At 41.8% G+C, this 22,320-nt stretch overlaps 1 protein-coding gene across 1 annotated transcript in view; it reads left to right on the top strand.

Annotated features, from left to right (window-relative positions):
- Ly75 (lymphocyte antigen 75) overlaps nt 1-22,320 on the top strand; it is a 95,709-nt gene that overhangs the window by 60,522 nt on the left and 12,867 nt on the right. Inside the window, exons 24-29 of the mRNA XM_060390239.1 lie at nt 6,000-6,129; nt 8,342-8,568; nt 11,577-11,742; nt 13,525-13,692; nt 15,462-15,578; nt 18,290-18,484. Of these exons, the coding sequence (XP_060246222.1) occupies nt 6,000-6,129; nt 8,342-8,568; nt 11,577-11,742; nt 13,525-13,692; nt 15,462-15,578; nt 18,290-18,484 (1,003 nt within the window). The remainder of the gene's footprint in view (nt 1-5,999; nt 6,130-8,341; nt 8,569-11,576; nt 11,743-13,524; nt 13,693-15,461; nt 15,579-18,289; nt 18,485-22,320) is intronic.

Below are 22,320 nucleotides of genomic sequence, written 5' to 3'. Positions count from 1 at the left end.
GATCATGTATGGGTTGTTTTTTTTTTCCTTTCAGTTTGTTTAAATGGTTTATTACATTGATGGATTTTCCTATATTGAACCAACCCTGCATCCCTGGGATGAAGCCTATTTGATCATGGTGGATCATGTTTTTGATTAGTTCTTGGATTCAGTTTGCAAGTCTTTATTGAGTATTTTTGCATCAATGTTAATAAGGGAGATTGGTCTGAAATTCCCTTTCTTTGTTGAGTCTTTGTGTGGTTTAGATGTCAGGGTGACTGTGGCTTCATAAAATGAGTTTGGCAATGTTCCTTCAATTTCTATTTTGTGGAATAGTTTGAGGAGTATTGGTATTAGATCTTCTTTGAAAGTCTGGTAGAATTCTGTACTAAAACCATCTGGCCTGGGGCTTTTTTGGTTGGGAGACTTAATGATTCTTTTCTTAGGGGGTTATCAGTACTTAAATAAACAATTTAAATATTGTTTATCTGATCTTGATTTAATGTTGGTAAGTGGTATCTATCAAGAAATACATCCATTTTGTTCAGATTTTCCAGTTTTGTGGAGTACAGGTTTTTGAAGTAAGACCTAATGATTCTTTGGATTTCCTCAGTGTCTGTTGTTATGTCCCCCTTTTATTTCTGATTTTGTTAATTTGAATATTGTCTCTCTGCCTTTTAATTAGTTTGACTAAGAGTTTGTCTATCTTATCAATTTTCTCAAAGAACCAGCTCTTGGTTTTGTTGATTCTTTGTGTTGTTTACTTTGTTTCTACTTTATTGATTTCAGCCCTGAGTTTGATTATTTTCTGCTGACTACTCCTCTTGTTTGCTTCTTTTTGTTTTAGAGCTTTCAGGTAGGTTTTTAAATTGCTAGTATGAGATCTCTCCAAGTTTTTTATGAAGGCACTTAATGTTATGAACTTTCCTCTTAGCACTGCTAAGTTTGGATAAGTTTAGATATGTTGTACATTTTCATTGAATTCTAGAAAATCTTTAATTTCTTTCTTTATTTCTTCCTTAACGCATTAGTTATAAAGTAGAGAGCTATTCATTTTCCATGGGTTTGTGGGCTTTCTGTTGTTTCTGTTGTTGAAGTCCGGTTTTAACACATGGTGATCTGATATGATACAGGGGTTATTTCAGTTTTCTTGTATATGTTGAGACTTGCATTGTGTCTGAGTATATTGTTGCTTTTGGAGAAGGTTCCATAAGGTGCTGAGAAGATATACTCTTTTGTGTTTGGGTGAAATGTTCCATAAATATGTTAGGTCCATTTGATTCATAAAGTCTCTCACCTCTCCATTGGTGAGAGTCAGGTACTGAAGTCTTCTGCTGTTAATGTGTGTGATTCGATGTGTATTTAAACTCTTAGTAATGTTTCTTTAACAAATGAGTGCCCTCGAATTTGAGGCATAGATAGTCAAAATTGACATGTCATCTTGGTGGATTTTTCCTTTGATAAGTATGAAGTATCTTTTCCCATCTCTTTTGATTAATTTTGATTGAAAGTCTACTTTATTAGATATTAGAATGGCAACTTCAGCTTTTTTCTTGGGTCTGTTTGCTTGGAAAACCTTTTTTCCAGCCCTTTGCTCTGAGATAATGTCTGTCTTTGTCACTGAGGTGTGTTTCTTTTATGCAGCAGAATGATGGATCCTGTTTTCTCATCCATTCTGTTAGCCTGTGTCTTTTTACTTGGGTTTTGAGTCCATTGATGTTGAGAGATATTAATGACCAATGGTTGTTAATTCCTGTTATTTTGATGTTGGTGGTGGTGGTGGTGCGCGTGTGTGTGTGTGTGTGTGTGTGTGTTTCCCTTCTTTTGGTTTTGCTGGTGTGAAATTATTTATTTCCTGTGTTTCTTGGTATAGTTAACCTCCTTGTTTTGGAGTTTCCCTTCTATTATCCTCTGTAGGGCTGGATTTGTGGAAAGATATTGTTTAAATTTGGTTTTGTCATGGAATATCTTGTTTCTCTATCTATGTTGATTGAAAGCGTTGCTAGGTTTAGTAGTCTGGATTGGCATCTGCAGTCTCTTAGAGACTGCAAAACATCTGCCCCGACCTTTCTGTCTTTCATCATCTCTGTTGAGAAGTCAGGTGTGATTCTGATAGGTCTGCGCTTATATGTTACTTGGCCTTTTCACCTGTGACTTTTAATATTATTTCTTTGTCCTGTACATTTTGTGCTTTGCTTATTATGTAGCAAGAGGATTTTCTTTTTTGTCTAATCTATTTGGTGTTCTGTAAACTTCTTGGACATTTATAGGCATCTCTTTCTTTAAGTTAAGAACATTTTCTTCTATGATTTTGTTGAAAGTATTTTCTGGGCCTTTGAACTGCGATTCTTCTTTATCTTCTTCATCGTTATCTTCTATTAGTCTTAGATTTGGTCTTTTCATAGTGTTCCAAATTTTCTGGATGTTTTGTGTTAGAGAACTTTTAGATTTGACACTTTTTTTTCTCTGATGTATCAATATCTTCTATCATATTTTCTGTGGCTGAGATTCTCTCTTCCATCTCTTGTATTCTGTTGGTGATGCTGTGTCTGTAGTTCCTGTTCTCTTCCCTAGGTTTTCCATCTCCAAAATTTCCTCAGTTTGTGTTTTCTTTATTGCTTCTATTTCCATTTATGGGTCTTGAATAGCTTTATTCATTTCCTTCACCTGTTTGATTGTATTTTCCTGTATTTGTTTAAAGGATTTACTCATTTCCTCTTTAAAGGCTTCTATCATCTTCATAAGATTAGATTTAAGGTCATTTACTGGTGATTCAGCTGTGTAGGAACATCCTAGGATTACTGCAGAATGATAGCAGATTCTGGTGGTGCCATATGGCCCTGGCTCTTGTTGATTGTGTTCTTACGCTGGCCTGTAGTTACCTGGTTGTCTCTGGTATTGGCAGGCCTCTGGTAATGCAGACCGGGATACGGGCCAGAAAATGGAGCACTGAGGAGCAGGTGCAGTTTACCTCTGTTTGGAGTGGTTTAGGGATACCAGCAGTCAGGAGTTGGGGGGGGGGTGTTTTACCTGGTGGTCCCTAATGGCCACAGGCCTCTGGGAATATAGGTAGGGCTGTGGTCTGGGAGATGGAGCATGCAGAGGACAGGGTGTACCTCACAACTGCTGGTCTTGTCTAGGGAAGCTAGCAGGCAAGGAGCTAGGATGTGAGAGGTCTAACTTGTCTGTCCAGGATGGCAGCAGGCCTCGGGGGCTGCAGGCTGAGCTTTGGGCTGGGAATAGGGTACGAAAGGGATGGGCTCACTGCTGCCGGGTTTGCTGGAAGGAGAAGGCAGGCTGTCTGTGCCTGTGGCAGCAGGCCTCCAGGGATGCAGGCTGAGCTCTATTCCATATTTCCAATCAGGAAGAAGCATTGGATTTTTCTAAGCCTTCTTTCAGTCTTCCCAAAAATATAACAGAGGTTTTCCCACTAGACCGACGGGGCAGGTGGTAAAAACACATGAAGAGATTATATTTCAGGCAGCAAATCTACTTGTTCTGAGTAGATTGCCATTTATTCTCTTGTACCGACTTGGATTTCTTAGCATACCATTCGGGAATGTTTTCACCTCTGTTCATCCAGTTGATATTTTTTAAGCTGTGTTATAAGGTTTTCTTCCAATCGTGCTACCATCACAAAATGAAGCGGGCAGCTTTCTGTCTTGTGTTCTCAAATTATGATCCCACCTGTGCTAATGAAGGAAGTATGTACAAAACGCTAGAATCCTCTTTAATGATAAAATGGCATGGTATTGGAGTTGAAGACCCAACCTCAAGGCCTCTGCCTGGGTTTATGATGGCTTTGGAAGTTTATTTAGATCGTTCTAAGATCAACTTCCCACTCTATGTTCCAGTGCTATTATAGGGTCAATATAATGATTGGGTAAGGAGCATTCATTTCATGTTTTAGTTGAATACACATAGCATTTTTCAGTATCCACCAGTGTCAGGTTCCAATTTGCTCTCAACTCCCTGGCACACTTAGGGATTTGAACGTTTCCTTGCGATTAAAGAACGTTGTCTGTATCACTACCTTCTAAAATGTATTCGAATAGAGATGTGTATGGTTGGGTTTTGTTTTTTTTTTTTTGTTTTTTTTTTTTTTTTTCTTTTTTCTGAGACAGCGTTCCTCTGGGTAGCCCTGGCTGTCCTGGAACTTGTTCTGTAGACCAGGCTGGCCTTGGACTCACAGAGATCTGCCTGCCTCTGCCTCCTGAGTGATGGGATTAAAGGCCTGTACCACCACCACCCCGTTTGGTGTTGTTTTTTAGCCTCACAATTTAGTTTGACTCAGATGTGCGTGTTTGGTCCTGTGCACTGTTGTCTCCAACTTCTCGACTCGTATTGATTGACAGCACGTCTACATTTTACTATTCTGTTTTTCTTGGAATTATCCAGTCTCTCGTTTGAATTCTTCATTCATTTTCCCTTTTTAAGATATGTTTAATAATATATATTTCCTCTGTGTGACTTTTAATCATATCCCCTTTTGGATATTTCTCATTATTTTCTACAATTACGTTATTTCTGTTTTAGTTTAATATGTATTTAGTACTTTAATTTTTTTATCTGTTATTCCTGGTATAAACTTGTTTCTCTTTCCATGTGTTTATTCATGCTGTGTGGTGGGGGGGTGTTTCATACCACTGCTCATGTGAGGGTATCAGAGAACAACTTGTGTGAGTTGGCGTTCTCTTTTGACCAGTGGGATCCAGGTGTCAAACTCAAGTACTCAGGCATGGCTGCAAGGGCCTTTACCTACTGAGCCATCTTGCAGCCCCTTTTCTTAGCTTTACATGCTGAAAAATACTGGTAACAGAGCTGCATCTCATTGTTTTATTTTAAGGCAATGGTTCTAGAATGAGTAAAGTAGGAGAAAAATTTCAAGGTGAATTTTCTAGTGTGCAGTATAGTTTATTATTATAAAATGTTTATTACTATAAAGGGACTAGAAAGATGTCTCAGTGGGTAAGGCTCTTGCCATACGGAGAGGAGGACAGAAATTGATCCCCAGACCTATATAAAAGACAAGTGTAGTATCACAAGCCCATTTCCCAGCACCGGGAAGGCAGACAGAGAAGAAATCCCTGAGTCTTGCTGTACAGCTAATCCAGTTGAGTCAGACAGCAGCAGGTGAGGGACAAGGTCTCAAGAATTAGTGGAAGTGCTTGAGAAAAAAAAAAAAAGAATCCAGTACCAACCTACTATTCCAATAGCCTGCTTCTAGGTTGCCTAGCAACTTCTGATGTCATCACCTTCTGCTGCCAGGTGCATGCCTTGGATGTGCTGAAAGCTCTATAGAAAGGACCCACCCGCCATCCTGAGCTCCTTCACTCCTCTTTCTCCCCCTCTCTCTGTCTCTGTCATAGGCATCTTCTCTCTCTCTCTTTCTCTCTCTCTCTCTCTCTCTTCCTCCCTCCCCCTTCCCCACAATAAAGCTCCTCTATAACAGATCTGTTGCGTGGCTTTTTAACAGATTACATATAACACAATCCACACACACATACCCATGAGCATACACCCAAATGTGAACACACAAAAGAATACCCACATCTATACGGTTGAATTACTTAATCGTATTTTGCTTGCTTGGATTATCAAGGCTGACTTCATGACTTCAGAGAGTTTAGAATCTCTCTGGTTGTTTTTGTCTTGTTTCTAAGAGGTTTTCATTGTCTGTTTAAAACTATGTGTATCTGTGTTAACACGTTTTTTTAATTTCTAAAGTTAATTGCCTTTTTCTACACCTGAATGTTTGTCGTGCTTTGGTTGTTCTTTAGCAATTCCATGGTAAGTTCTTGCATGAGTTGTTTGGGGTCTTTCATTATTGTGGTTTTGTTTGTGGGTTTTTGTTTTATCTGGATTTTGGTTTTGGTTTTGTGGTTGGTGGGTGGGTTTGCTTTGTTTGATGGATGGTTTGTACTGGGAAGAAGAAACACCAATTTAAAACCCAAAATTTTCTTGCAAGGATCTTCAGACAGTTTGTTCCGTGACTGCACTAACATTTGCTTCTCTTTTAGTTCTTTGATGAAGACTCTCACTACCATTGTGCCTTGATTCTCAACCTGAAAAGGTCACCGTTTACTGGGACCTGGAATTTTACTTCCTGCTCTGAACCCCACTCTCTATCTCTCTGTCAGAAGTACTCAGGTATTTTTAATCCCAACGAGGCAATTTATGAGCCAGCTTTGAAACAAGTTTCATTATATACTGGTCAGGAAGATGGACACTGGTCAGGTCCATACCCAGGATTCCCAAAGAGTAGCCCTGAAATATGAACTATATACTGCCTGCCTTTGTCCCATAGGTACAAGCACACATCCAGACGTATGTCCCGCCTATGTACATGTGATCAAGCACATCCTGTGCACTTAGGGCAACCAACCTTGTTCACAGACGTGGAAACAAGTGGCTTGTTATCTTACATGAACAAAGGCCCCAGCATTCCAGGAAGTTACTGCCCCTGGGCAAACGAGGCTTACAGGTTACAGGCATTTTTGCTTTATAGATCTCTTAAGGACAGTCATTAAAACATAAAACATAACTTTAGCCCTCACAGTATCAACTGTCACCTAGATATCTACTGTACTTTAAGCCGTTAGAGACATTAGGTTCCTTTTGCCAAAAGTCTTACAAATGAAGTCATATAATTTTACAGTTATGTAGCATGCATTTTTAGCATAGACAAGTTCATATTGCCACAGTAAGGAAGAGCGTCACATAAAAACTGATTTTTTTTCAAGTATTATCATAGTTAATATAAAAATCAGATTTTTATGTTTAAAAATGTTTAAATTTAAACACACAGTTAAATGTAAAACTTAGACCTACGGTGGAATGTATTAATAGTTGTCTAATGAAAGTCGTAGTTCAGTACTCTAGCAAGCTATGGTTGAATGTTCTTTCTGCTCAGACACTTCGCGGATTTTAGTTTTTACGTGAGGAAAAGTTCAGTACTGTACAAAAAAACACTGTTAAGTTTAGCTGACATAAATGATAGGAGACACTATGTATGAAGCAGTCTGTGTCTTTCCATAGTCAAAATAAGATCAAATATGTACTTCAAAAGTAGAAACCGCCCACAATGGGTGCCGCGGCACATCCCTTTAACCGCAGCACTTGGGAGGCAGAGGAAGGTGAATCTCTGTAAACTCAAGGCCAGTTTGATCTATACAGTGAGTTCCAGCACAGCCAGAGCTACCTAAGAGGGGAAAAAAATTTAAGTAATAAGCACCCAGTTTTTGAAAATATATTGCATTATTTTTAATTGACCTTAATAAGTTTTTAATAAGTGTTTAAATAAAAGTTTTTGTTACATAATAAGAACCGTAAGCACATATTTCATGTACCTTAGCAAAGCTTTTCTTGCTAAATTAATCTTTGCCCTTTATCCCATCCTCTCTAATGACTTCCTGATTCAGATAAGAACCCTAAAGCAGTCTATACTGTGTGTGTGTGTGTGTGTGTGTGTGTGTGTGTGTGTGTGTACTAAACATATCCTCTTATAAGTGGCTCTGCAAATTTTTAAGGTAGCTCTGCCAGTTGAAAACTCTGTAAGGGGACACTTTTAAAAATTAGTTTTAGCGATACTTTGAGAAGTCTATACAGTGCATCTTGATCCTATTCACCACTCCCCTCCACGCCTCCCCCTAACTCCTTCCTCATCCATCCTAACCTCCCTGCCCACTCCCAAACCTTCAGGTACTTTTTCATTTTTTCAATAGCCCATTGGGCCCAATTTCTGCTGCTGTGTAGTCCTGCCTGCATCCACTAGATCTTGGTGGGTTGGGACTCGTGAACCCCTTCCCAGTATATTCTAAAATATCTAATGGCCTGCTCCGTCAGGTCCCCTCTAGGCAGGCGCCCAGCTACTGGACCGTCATAAGCACAGCAGCCCCACATGTCCCAAAGACCCTGTTTGGTTCCAGTCCTCTCCAACTCATGCTCTTACAGTCTTTCCGGCCCCTCTTTAGAGAGGCTCCCTGACCTTCGGGTGGTGGGGGCGATACAGATTTTTAAATACCTTTCCTGGCAAAGCAGTTCACATAAAGGAGGTGTTTGGCACCAGCCTGAAATGATAATCTGATTGCAGGTGACTTTTGTGTGTCACTTTTCTCCTCCCACATGAGAGCAACTAAAGAAAAGGGGCTCTCGTTTCAAAGTGGGAAAGTTCCAAGTCATATAATTTTACCTAAGCCATTCGGCAAGAAACAGCTAAGCCTCCCAACGACAATCTAAGATAAATAGGCAAGTGATCTCTGAAGTAAACTAGTAGGCGATGACATCTAAAAATCTGACTGCCCTCTATGACTCCGCACAGCGTGGGGGAGGGACCGTTGATGCTCTTTTCTTCCACAAACAGACACTGAAGATGGACAGCCCTGGGAGAGCACCTCGGAAACCGTGAAGTATCTCACGAACCTGTACAAAGTCATCACGAAGCCTCTGACCTGGCATGGTGCTCTGAAGGAGTGCCTGAGCGAGAACATGCGGCTGGTGAGCATCACAGACCCCTACCAGCAGGCCTTTCTGGCCGTGCAGGCCGCCCTGCGGAACGCCTCCTTCTGGATCGGACTCTCCAGTCAGGACGTAAGTGCTCCACTCTGTGAGGTAAAGCGTTGACAACTTCCTGTCACTTTCAGAGTTCACAGAGAGAAGCTAAACCGCAGGGCAGACAAGGCTCCCCGCCTCAGACCAGACGAAAGGTAAAGACTAGTACCAGACATTGTGCCTGAGCCATGGCACTTTCGTGGCAGGGCATGCACACATCACGCACACACACACACACACACACACACACACACACACACACATAGACATCACATGTTACAGAGACATGCACACATTATACATATATGCTTTAAAAATATAATATAAATAATGTAAACTACTGTAAGTTAAAAGAGGAGAGACTTAAAAGTCACATGTGTTAAAGTCACTGTTAGCGGGGTGCGGTGCCTGCATTCCCGTAATCCCGACACTTAGAAGGCTGAAGCAGGAAGACACTTATAAGTTAGGCTCCAGCCCGGGAGATAAACTGAGCTCCAGATCAGCCCGAGATGTGGAGTAAAATCCTCACTGGAAAGCCACTGTTAGTGAAGTATCAAGTTTACATGTGGGTTAGTATGTTGGTGTGTGTTCTGGAGTTACTGTATTAAGGATCTATTTTTAAAGCAGTGGGAGCCGTCTCTCATAACTTTCCCCATTTCCCACTTAGTGATTTTCGTATTTTCCTTAGTTGGTTTTCTATTATTAATTTATTATTAGTATTATTTATGTTAATAATAGTATTAATTATTAATAGCATTATTACTGTGTGTGTGATGAGGAGCACACATGGAGAGAGTAGAGGACTACTCCGTTGAGTCTGTCCTCTCCTCCCCCCTTTGTGTGGCTTGCTGGGAGGGACCTCGGTTTATCAGGCTTTTGCAGCAAGCGCTCCACCCACTGAGCATCTTGCTAGCTTCACTTGTGTCTTCAGTCTTGAGCGGATGTTGTCGTCACCCTTCCCTTGTTGTACTATCCTGTGTGGCTGTTGTCTGTGTGTCTTCATGATCCGCCTTAAGTCTTTGGAACATGACAGGGTATGGATATGTAACATTGTGTGCTGGAAAACAACTGAAGATTTAAAAAAAAAAAAAAAAAACAGTATAGAAATGATGTAAGGCTTTTACGTGAGGAACATGACACTAGGAAAGTATAGAGAGACCATGAGCATAGAGCCTAGGGTTGTAAGGACACTTGTTTTTATATACATTTGTAAAGAAGATGATGCTGACCTGAAATAAAGCATGCTCCCTGTGTCTCAAGCATAGCAATTCTGGGTTACATGAAATCCAAGAGCAGGGGCACATCCGTGGGTCAGTTAAGTATTTCAGACACCCCAAAGACAGTGGTTGGGACAGAATGATGAAACAGTGCTTGGGACACTGTGGAGAATATCGGGAAGAGTCAGGGGGATCAAATCCTCATCTGGGAGGCATGCCAGAGAGAGGCAAAGACCCTGGAGGCTTGTGTATGTGAGTGGGCGTCAAGGGACATCAAGGGAGACAACGCCCACTGCTCCTCCTTACAGCCCTTTGGCATCTAAGAACAGAAAAAGGAACAGGCTTCCCTTGAGCAGCTAAAACCCAACTGTTAGCCTGGAAAAGCCAGGTTCAAATTAAGATCGGTGAAAGTTTAGATGTTGGAAAGATTAAGTCTTGATAGTCTTGTTCAGGAGATTCCATATCCATTATGGAGAGGCAGGGCAGGAGGGTTTGTCTGTGCTGGGAGGGAGTTCCAAAGGCCATTGATAAGGGCTGGTGGTGAATGCAGAACAGAGGAAGAATGCGGGACAGGGTAGGGCAGAGTGTAGGTAAAGTCATGCCTCCTAGGAGATAAGCTTAAAGCCCCACAGCATCTTGGGAATTAACTGGTAGAGCATTGCCCAGCATCCACGAGGCCCTGGATTCAACCGTTAACACTACTGAAATAACGATGCACTTAGCGTTGCTAGGTTTGGCCATTTCCCAGTTTGGAAATAAGAGCCCGTATGTGACCTTCTCTTGGGCATCAGAAACACGTGGCCCCATAGTGCAGCTGGGCCACCATGACTTATCAAGGGCCTAGTGCCCTGGTAGCGCCAGAGGGAGCTTTATAACTATCCCTGGAACTCCTGTGTGAGCCACATAGACCCACTCTCAAGGCAGGTAGGTAGGTGATCAGGTCTTGTCCAGATCTAAAGCCAAGTTTAGAGACTTCTAGAATGATATATAATACTGTAAGGGAAACTGCTTTGCCCCAAAGACCAGTGTGATAGCAGTAGTGTAAAATACCCAAACTTGGGAAGTTGAAACAAAGGAAATGACGGGTTCTATAGCTCTGTGTGCAAGCTTGAGCCTGGCTATGCATTTTACACTTGCCTAGCTCTGACTCACAGCCAATTCACAGAGGGGGGACTGGCAAGTTGGAGGGTCAGGCTCACAAATCAAAAGCCCATGTGTGCCTGGACCACAATTCCCAACCAGAGAGGTTCCTTCCATTCTGTTCTTCCTAGTACGCCATGTTGTCTTCGGAGTACTCTGTGCAGAGAGTGGTCCTCACTCCATTTTAGCTTTCTGGTCTCCAGCAGAGAGTTCCGGTGATCTGCAGGCAGCACAGCAGGATGGGACCACAGAGTCTAGGGTCTAGCCTGAAGCAGGGTCCCAACACTATACTGACTCTCCATTTCCTGACATGTGAAAGGGCTGTGAGGGCCATGATAACAGTGATAACCCTCTCACACAGTTGTCACAAGGATTTGAACATTTAAGACAGTGCTTAACACAGTATAAAACGCAACTAACAGGGGCCTGGAGAGATGGCAAAGAGGTTACGAGCACTGGATGCTCTATTAAAGGTCCTGAGTTCAAGTCCCAGCAACCACATAATGGTTCATAAGCATCTATAATGAGATCTGGTGCCCTCTTCTGGTGTGCAGGCAGAACACTGTAAACACAATAAATAAATAAATCTTTAAAAAGAAAACGTGACTAATTATTTGATTTCTGGGGTTAAGATACTATAAAAGAGGGAATGTTAATATTGTCTCTGAAATGAATTTCTACACCTCATAGGACGAACTCAACTTTGGTTGGTCAGATGGGAAGCATCTTCATTTTAGTAACTGGGCTGAAAACAATGAGCAACTTGATGACTGTGTGATATTAGACACGGATGGATTCTGGAAAACAGCTGACTGTGATGATAACCAGCCGGGTGCCATTTGCTACTATCCAGGAAGTATGTGAACTGCACATGTTTTCATTTTTAAAGTATTCATCCCATGAGTAGTAGAATTTTGTCCATCTGGTTTTGCAAAATCTTATTTGGGGAGTAGAAGAAAATCTTTGTAAATTTTCAGTTTTATTATTTTATTATGAGTGAGGGTGTCTCGACAGTGCGTGTACCTGTGCACCGTGTGTCCATGGAAGTCAGAAGAGGGCATCTGATCCCTAGAACTAGAGTCACAGATGTTGTGGGCCGCCATGTTGGTCCTGGGAATCAATCCAATGTCCTCTGGGAGAGCAGACATTTCTTAACCACAGAGCCAACTCCAACTCCCATCATGTCTTTTTTTTTTTTTTTCAACAAAACTTGGGTGCAAACATTTGTACTCAGATAGAATTATTGCTTATACATTGTTTTGTCAGTTTTTATTTTGGATTTTGTCTCTTTTATATCTGCTGACAATGTTGATTGGCATATGCAGTCCCATTGTTACTCAGCCTCATTTTACTTTTGTTTTTATTTATATATACTTAAAAAACTAACTCATGGGACTCTTTCTTAATTAATTTTTAACACCGCCAACTAAGATTTTAAGCCACTGTTAAAATTTCCAGGTAGAGTGGCACATACCATTACTCCCAGCATTTAGAGGTAGATTGGCAAAACCTAGCCAAACCTGAGCTACAAGGCAAGCCCTTGTCTCAAAAACAAACAAAGACTCAGTTGATTATAAGGAGCAGGAACACACTCAAGACAGCTTATGTCAAGAGGGAATTTAGAATCCTCCCTGCAAGCAAGGATAGAACTCAGCCACCTAGAGATGGGCTTCAGAAACCTAGGACTCCTAAGGCTCAGTCAGGCATATCTCTGAGTGTGAGGCCAGCCTGGTCTACATAGCAACTCCTTGTCGCAAAACACAAAAACAAAATAAACAAAGCCCCTCAACACCAACAAGAAAACAGAAACCCAGAGATGCGCCATGTGCCTGTCCTTTCTGTCTCTCTCTATATCTGCACTCTACTCTGTGTACCTTCTCTCTCTCTCTCTTTCTCTCTCTCTCTCTCTCTGTACCTGTCACTTCTGCCTGTAACTGGAGGTGAGTTAATGATTTCTGAATCCCACTTTCAAACTCTTAGGATCTAATGGGCCCAGCCTGAGTCGGGTATGCAGGCTTCAGCCCAATTAGGGACCCACATGCATTTGGGGTAGAAAGAACACACTATTTCCAAGATGAAGAGATTTGGTGCCAAATGGGAGAGAAATGCCTGATGGTCTCTAAGCCATAGTAAATCTGTCTGAATTATTTTGAGTTCAGCATATCTATGTTTGGAGGCCATGTTTTAAATGATGTTTCTGTTTAATTTTGCTAATGGAATAACTATTCCATTAAAGTTATTTCATTAAGATTGGAGGTGTCAGTAAGTGGAAACATTGAAAGAGAATTTCACGGTTATAGTTAGATGCCCATTGTTAATTAATATGTTTATAGAGTTCCTCAGGAGCTGGTACTTGACATTTAATAATACAGGAAGACAGAAACTCATGTAACTTAAAAAGGCCTTCTCTTTTACATTCCTCCACTCCACAGCAGGAGAAAGAAATTATGTCAAATAATTTCCTCGGCACAGAAAGCCAGCATGCTCTACGCTATATTCGGGTGTAAACAGAGCAAGCCTCACCAGGCTGTTACTTCCTGTTTCCTGCATATTCCCCACAAATCAAGCCCAATGACTGTGAACAGGATTTAACATTTACATCTGAAATTAGAGCTCTTACCATTAACTCTTCTCCTAGATGAGACCGAAAAGGAGGTCAAACCGTCAGACAGCGCTAAATGTCCGTCTCCTGTGCAGAGCACCCCCTGGGTGCCGTTTCAGAACTCCTGCTACAATTTCATGATAACAAAGAACAGACATAAGACGATCACTCAGAAGGAAGTGCACTCTATGTGCCAGAAACTGCGTAAGTATATTCTGCTGTCGCCGTGATTTGTGACGCACTCGCGCTTTACATGCCTCTTATAAAGATTCCCGAGGAGCGCTTGTAACTAGCCCTCCTAATTCTCACGCTAGAGAGCAGAGAACTGGCTGAGCAGCAGGCTAGAGTGGCGTGGAACAGGTCACCCTGGGTGACAAGAAGCTCAGTTACACCACTACTCACAGCCAAGGTCAAAGGAGATTGACCTTGCGCACTTGGAGGTCTCAGACCTGGAGCAAGTCCCAGTAACACCCAGAGGGCCTGAAACTTTCGAATGAAGGAACAGAAGGAAAGAGGAGCTTTGTGTAAAGTCCCTATAGAAAGTGTCACGGCATTATTCCCCAAAGCGTGCTGTGTATTAAGAGCGCTTGTTTTAAGAGACATTTCTACAAAAAAATAAAAGAAAAGAAAAGAATGAGGTTTGAGAAACGCTAGACTGAACACTCTCTGTATCAAAGTACATCAAGATATACCTTAAGAAACCATGGCATAGCATATATGAACTCAGAGAGACTGAGGCAACATGCCCAGGGCCTGACGGGGTCCTAGAGCTGAAGGGAGGAGTGACAGGTGCCCCCATCCGTCTTCAACTAATAACCACTTGCAAGTGGGAATTTAGTTTTCTCCAAGGGAGTCTCACTGGGGAAGCAAATTACTCTTAAAGGCAGGCTGCATGCCCAGCAGGAGATGGCCAACAGAAAAACTGAAGTCAATAGCATCTTTGGAGGCTCCTTGTCTCATAATGTTGTGCCGGGGCTTTTTCCTTTTATTCTTTTTTAAAATTATGGTTTACTTCATCTTTTTTTTTTCACCCTACAGGTCTCTTGTGTATATATTATGGCTTCTGGTTTTATGGGATTTCTGAGCATGTGAATGAGTGGGTCTCTACGTCTCTGTCTCTTTCTTGTGCCTTTTCTTGGGTTCTTTTTACTGTTCATTTTTGTTTTATCTTATTATGTTTTATTTTATTATTATTCCTTAAATGCCTGCTTGTTTTCTAATGAGAGACAGAACAGGGTTGTATCCAGATGGGAGGAGAGGTGGGAAGGAACTGGGGGGAGGAAAAGGAGGGAAAACCATGATCAGGACATATTGTATAAAGAAAAACATCTATTTTCAGTAATAAAAATTAAATTAAAAAGCCAACAACTTAACAAAAGAAATAGTGGCATAAATGAACTAGCTTAACTTGGCAACAGTGTTTCCAAATGCTTTATCCAGGAGTCCTTGTCCCAGGAAACCCCCTTGTTTTTTTTCTGAGCAACTCCTTTTACAAATAATAACCTCCTTTAACTAAGGAAGACCTGACTTGTTATAGCCCATTAAGAGATTTAGGGGGAAATGATGTAATCATGTTTTAATTTAAAACGGTACAAAAGTTGTGTTTATTACGGGGAAATCATTAACGCAGTTCCGTTAATAGCACATAGATCTGAGCCATCGGAAAGTGAGCTTTAGATGAAAGAAATGTAAAATGGATGCCTTAAGTTCTCTGCTCAGCTACCAAATTCCCCATATCCTGTGGGCCAGATGCATATCAGAGTGTTTAAGCACTGCACAGTCTGTCCTCTTAGTAAGCTGACACAGTTTTGGTGTGTGTGTGTGTGTGTGTGTGTGTGTGTCCTTCTGGTGTTCCAATACCATCTAAGTGTTAAAGGTATAAAACTGAAAAGTAGAACTTCCTGACTCTTTCAGGCAAAACAGAGCGTTCTATACAAAAATAGTTATTAAAACTGGCCTTTTTGTTTCGACAGATTCAAAAGCACATATTCTGAGTATTCGAAATGAGGAGGAGAATAACTTTGTTGTTGAGCAGCTTCTGTACTTCAATTATATCGCCTCGTGGGTCATGTTAGGAGTAACCTATGAAAGTAAGTGATGCTCTCCCTCAGGTGGCCCTGTTGCCTTTTCGTTAGTCCTGTCTATCACAAACCGAGAAACACAGTGCTTCAAAGGACATGTTTAGTGATGCACCAAGTGTTCGCTATCAACACAGCATGTAAGAATGCCGGGGAGGTTTCTGTGTCTCTGCCCTGCCACTGACACAACCTTCCCTGCAAACTTAGATTTAGAGGGTGGAGAGAAATGCCCCATCTCCACAATTCCTTCTGGCAGCTCAAGGCTGATGAGAAATCACCACACTTCTTGTGCTCCCTCTCTGCCTGTGCGGGAAGAACAAACCTGAGGTGACAATTCTGTTGATGCTGCCTCTTTGAATTTACAGCGTTATTTTAGGGTGTGTGTATGGCAAGCAACAGAAGAATAAGACTAAGAACGGAAGTCTAATGTGGGGTTGGATGTTTGAAATTTGGATTAAATACCATATCTCCAAAATTACATTGATCTGGACAAACCTTAAAACCCTGTGTCTAACAGAGAGTAAATGAGACCAGTTTAGAAGAGAAATCAGAGATATCCTGAAGTTCATGGAGGTCTTGAAATTAGGGAGGGAAGTCGGTCTGTAGGCATGTCGTGGAGGGCTCTGGCAGTTCTTTTCTCTACCCTAGCAGTAGTCATGGCACTTAAGCTCCTGAAGGAGAAGAATCCAGACAGGAGACAGTGGTAGACCAAGGCACAGTGTTGCTTCAGAGCAAGCAAGGAAGCAGTACACGCTTTAGAAAAAGAGCAGCTCCAGGACTGGTCCTAGCAAGCAATGCGCTTCCTGTCTCTCCTAGCCCTCTCTTGCGCTTCCTCAAGGGTGGGTGCTTCCAGGAAAGGGCTGTGCTTTCCCAAGAAGACTGTTTAAGTAGATGTGCAAGACGTGAGGATATGTGTAAGAGTGAATTATAGCATTCTGCACATGTTCTCCTGGAAAGGATTGTACAGCGCAGAAGATGACAAACTCAAGCATAAATACTTGAATCGTACCCTCTGGGAATGGGATGCGAATGACGGGAACACAGAAAGGAACTGCTGTACAGGGAGGGAGAGCAACAAGAGTGGAGCAAGAGGACAGAATGCGTGAAGATGGCATGATGCCATTGTCTCACATGCTAACTTAGAAACTAAGTAAAACAAATTATACCCTCTTGAGTACTTTGTCATGGTATTATCAGAAACAACTGAGAATGTATTCTTATTTCTATGACAACTCCAGATCTGAAGACTTCTATTAAGTTACCCTAACTTCTTTTATCAAACTAACTAATTCTTTTTAATATGGGATGTATAGAAAGGTCTTTCAAGCAAATGGCAAATGGAGTTTAAATCTAATTCTTACTGACTTAATTTATACCTAGAAATCACTAGTTTTAGTTACATATAGTTACATATATATATATATATATATATATATATATATATAACATTCAAAGTGTTTGGGGTCTTAAAGCCATCTGACTTTTCAATAGTGAGGCCATGACTAGAAATTACTAAAACAATAGGTAACAGGTACGTGAAGCCTGGGGAAAAATTACCCTCTTTCCCACCTACTAAAAGAACACACCAATGTGTGTTAAACTGATGAGGAAGCTGATAAGGGTGGGAGAAGGAAAAGGCGGCTAGAAAATACAGTGACACGAAGAAAGTGACGCACAGCAATCGGGAACGAAATAAGCATGGACGAGCCAGGCGTGGTGGCACATACCTGTGATCCCAGCACTCTAGGAGGCAGAGGCAAGCCTGGTCTACAAAGTGAGTCCAGAACAGCCAAGGCTACACAGAGAAACCCTGTTTCAAGAAACAAAACAAACAAACAAAAAATATTCATGGATGGCTCTCATAACCTTGGTGCAGCCAGATGTTGAGATGTGTTGAGACTTGAGAGATGGGGATCAGGGAAAGAAAGAAGCAGGATAGTAGGGCCATGTAGGTAATGATGACAAAGCTTCTTTTTTTTTTTTTTTTTTTGAAGAGACAGAACATTAGAATTTATTTTCTTTTTTTTTTTTTTGATGACAAAGCTTCTTGATCCCAATTTATAATTTTAATAATGACTGTTTTTCAGTCTTTATTGAGACACATTCCTTCTAAGAAGCCTCTGTGTACTGCAAGGCCACACCGTAAACCCGTGCTAGTTTTCTTTTGCGTGCTCTCTAGTCTTTGCCCTTACATCTAAGCCCATGGTCTATTTGAGTTAATTTTCTTATTGTGGTTAACAGCAAAGAGCTCACAATCATAATTTTGTGTGTGAATATCCATCTATTTAGCACTGTTTGTTGAGAAGCCTATTCTCTGCATTGAAATGAACAATTTTAAAAGCTTTCACTCATGAGTATGCACAATTGTGTCCAGAAAAAATAACTTCTTTCATTAATTTTACAAGATATCAAGAATTAAAAAAAATAGTTTTAATCATTTATGTTACAGTTAAAAGCATATATAAGGAGTAAGGATATTTGATGAAAAGTAATAGGCTATAGAAGAGTGGAACTATAGTTAAATTTCCATGTTTATATTTTCAAGTTAAAAAATAGGCAAGATTTACTCTTACACCAGAAAACTTTTTTTAAATGTACAGTTAATCAGACAACCTTTGAGAAGGTAGGGAAAGGAGAAAATAAGTCAGTGACTTGAAATACTGACATTGAAACTGAAATTTTGAATAACCCTCTAAGTATAGAAAAATGTGTTTGTCTCCTAGACAATTCTTTCATGTGGTCCGATAAGACTGCATTGTCCTACACACACTGGAGGACCGGAAGGCCAGCTGTGAAAAACCACAAATTTTTGGCTGGTCTAAGTACCGACGGCTTCTGGGATATTCAGTCCTTCAACGTCATCGAAGAAACACTTCGTTTTTACCAGCACAGCATTTTTGCTTGTAAAATTGAAATGGGTAAGAGTCTTAGTCACTTTGCTGTGATAAACTACCCTGAGGAAGGCCACTTGAGAGAGAAAGGGTTTGCTGTGGCTCACAGTTCTAGGGAAACAGTCCTTCATGGTGGGGAGACATGGTGGCAAGCACGGGGGTGAGGCATGATGGCTGGCTGGGGAGCAGGAGGCTGGCTGGTCACATGGTCACACACTCATGGAACAAAGAGTAAACAGGAAGTAGAGCAGGACTGTAAAGCCTCAAGGCCCACCCCAGTGACCCACATCTCCCAGTGAGGTTCTGCCTGCTGAAGCTTCCACAGCTTCCCCAGAGAGTCATCAGCCGGGGGCATTTCCTACTCAAACCCCATCGGAAAGTATGACAAGGTGTAGCCTCACTCCAGGGCAAGAGGGTGTAAGGCCGTTAGTTCCGCTAGGGACTACATGTAACACCATGTGTGTCCAGAGAACTTCCTTCACATTTAGTCCCACACGTGAGACCCCGCAGGTTGCAAAAGAGAACAAAGCCCTGGCTGGCCCTTGCAGTCCTGGTCGCAAACTGAGACACATTGCTGGTGAGACAGCATCAACTTTTTTTTATCCTCTGTGGCAAGTCTTAGATCATTTGGTAAACAAAGAGCTCTGAGAATTAGGAATTAGGTGGCACTTGACTGAGTCTTGATATCGAGATAGAACTTCTATTTAAAAAAAAAAGTATATGTAGATAGAGTTTTGACATTCAAGGCAAAATTCGTGTCCTACAATCTTGTCTAATCATTAAATACACCTGTTCTGAAGTGTAGATTGCGTATAAATTATTATCAGCTTAAACACTTTTCTTAGCAGCTGCCTGCTCTAAGGCCCCTGCTGATGTAGGGCCTGTGGCTGTGACACCCTCGTGGACCATCTCTGCTCAGGGAGCAGCCGAGCAATGTGCCGGAGTCCTGTCACACCAGTATTCTCCAATTGTCGGTCACTCTGGGCTATTGCAAACTTTTTTTTTCCTTTTTTGTAATTAATTTATTTTTTATTCACTTTACATCCTGATCAAAGCCCCCTCCCTCTTCTTCTCCTGGTCCCCACCTCCCTCCCTCTTCCTTCCCTCTTCCTTTCCCTGTTCCTCAGAAAAGGGGAGCTCCCTCCACACACCCCACTAACACATCCCAGCACATCAAGCTGCATCAGTGCTGAGCACATCTTCTTCCCCTGTGGACCGGCAAAGCAGCCCCACCATGGGGAAGTGATCAAAAAGCAGACAACAGAGTCCGTGTCAGAGACAGCCCCATTTCCCTTACTAGGAAAGCCATGTGAAGCCTGAGCCGCCCATCGCCTACATCTGCGTAGGAGGCCTAGGTCCAGTCCATACATGGTCCTTGGTTGGTGCTTCAGTCTCCGTAAGCTCCTCTGGGCCCTCGTTACTTGGCTTTGTTGCTCTTCTTGTGGAGCTCCTGTCCCTCCAGGTGCTTCTACCCTTCCCCACTCTTCCACAAGGCTCCCTACTCTCCGCCAATGTTTAGTTGTGAGACTCAGCATCTGTTTTGATCTACTGCTTGGTGGAGCCTCTCAGAGGACAGCTACGCGAGGCTCCCACCTGAAGCATAGCAGAGTATCGTTAATAGTGTCAGGAGTTGGCTCTCTCCCATGGGCTGGGTCTCAGGTTGGGCCAGGCATTGGTTGGACCTTCCCTCAATCTTGCTCTCTTTATCCCTGCATATCTTGTAGGCAGGGTAAATTTTGGGTGGGAGTTATTTGGGGAGGGGGGGTTGGTGTTCCCCTCCCTCCACTAGGAGTCCTGTCTAGTTAGAGGGCAGCCTCTTCAGTCTCCATGACCCCTGCCACTAGGAGTCTCAGCTAGAGTCACCCCATATCCTCCCAGGAGCCTACCCTGTCTTAGGTCTCCAGCTTAGGAAACGCCGCCCATGGTTTCTCTTCTCTCTGCAGGCCCTCTGTCCTCCTGCCCCAGCTCTCCCCTGGTCTGATCTCCCCCCTCATTTCTTTCCTGCTCCTGCTCCTACCTGTTCCCTCCTTCACTCATTACACTGTCTGTTCTACTTCCCCTTCTGAGTGAGATTTAAGCATCCTCCCTAGGCTCCTCCTTGTTACTTAGCTTCTTTGGTCTGCAAATTGTAGTATGTTTATTTAAAACGTTATATTCCAGCCTCTCTTCCTAAGGTCTAATCTTCTCCCACAATTCATCTTTTCCCCTTCTTCCTCGTTGAACAGCTTTTTCTCAGCCAGTAACTTTGTTGTTCTTTGTATATCTAGCCGTTTATTAGTAACTTTGTTTTCTTCTTCTTGCCAAAATGTTTTCTATTCTTTAATAACACACTTTAATACAATGTTCATCTTACACTAGGTTTAGATTTGCAGAGAAGTTGCAGTTAGAACTGAGAGTTGCCACTGCCCCACAACCAGTTTCCCCGGTAGTTGACATCTTTCATTAGTATGGTACATTTATCACAACTAATAAACCGACATTGATCTGTGCAGAAGAATTAACTAAAGCCCATGCCTTATTCATACCTCCCTAGTTTTTGCTGAGTTTACTTTTTACGTTCAGACATTCAACCAGGACACATGGCTCCTCTTAGTTTATTATTTTTGATGACTTGAAAGTTTTATGGTTATCTAGATTAGCTCTTAGTTTTGGTTGTCTTATTTTTTCTCATGATTAAACTGTGATTTTGAGTTTGCAAGAAGATGTCATTTTTATCATAGCCTGTGTAATGTGCCGTAAGAACATGATTGCTGATTTTAGCATTAATCTCTCTGGTCAAGGTTGTGTTGCTAATTTCTGAATAGTAAAGTTCCCCTTTCTCCTCTCCTGTACTCTCTCCTGTTACTGTGTTTTAATCACACTTACAGGAGCAAAGAGTTACCTTCCGTCTTCAGGGTGGAGTAGGGTATCTATGTGGTTACTTGGAATTCTGTATAAGATATTTCTTCTCATTTTTAAATTTATTCAGTCAGTTATCTATCCCATCATTACTGTAGTTTGTTGCTTGTTTCCTCACTGTTTGTATTTTTAGAAATGTGTGTATATGTGAGTGTGTGCTGCACACACACGTGTGGTTAGGAGAAGACAGCTTTGTGGAGTTTGTTCTTTCCTTCCACCTTTATGTGGGTTCCAGAGAGTGAACTCAGGTTATCAGGATGAGACAGCAAATGCTTTTAACATGGAGCAATCCTGCCAACCCATTTCTTTCTTTCTATTCTTTACTTAACCCTCTGTAACTGCTATAGACTCTTGGTTATTTACTTTATGCTTTGAAGCCAGGTACCATGGTGTGTGTGTCTCTAATCCCAGCATTTAGGGAAAGGCAGGAGGATCAAGGGTTCAAGGCTAGCCTCAGCTACACAGTGAGTTTGTGGCCAGCCTGAGGCAGCTGAGACTCATCTTGAAAACAAACAAACAAAAACCTGGTACTTAGGATTTTTATCCAACACATCACACTAATCACTGATCCACTCAGATTCAGCTCATTCCAGTTTGACCACCATGAACTCTTTCCTTGGACTCCAGGGTCCCTGTGGGAATGCCATCATCACTGCTTTGGTGTTGATTTGCTTATTTTCAGCACTTCCTTACTTTCTGGGTATCTTCTTTCTCATTTGTGTTAATTTTCTCTATACTGCAGGCCTGATTTTTTTTTTTTCTTTTTCTTTGTCAAGAAATCTTTCTGGCTCCCCCAATGCAGGCACCGGTCTCCTTTACAGTCAGTCTCAGATGTCCAAGTGGTTAATAGTTTTGCCTTCATATCAGCCATTTTTTTTAAGTCAACAAGACAACTATGGTGTTTAAGAGCCCCTTACACATGGGTGGGACTAGGAAAAGCGAAGTTTGCGTCTGACCTCTGGTGT

This window comes from Meriones unguiculatus, chromosome 8 (genome assembly GCF_030254825.1).
Source record: "Meriones unguiculatus strain TT.TT164.6M chromosome 8, Bangor_MerUng_6.1, whole genome shotgun sequence".
NCBI lineage: Eukaryota > Metazoa > Chordata > Mammalia > Rodentia > Muridae > Meriones > Meriones unguiculatus.
Note: the sequence above shows the minus strand (reverse complement) of the source record. Positions and strands in the feature narration are given on the sequence as shown.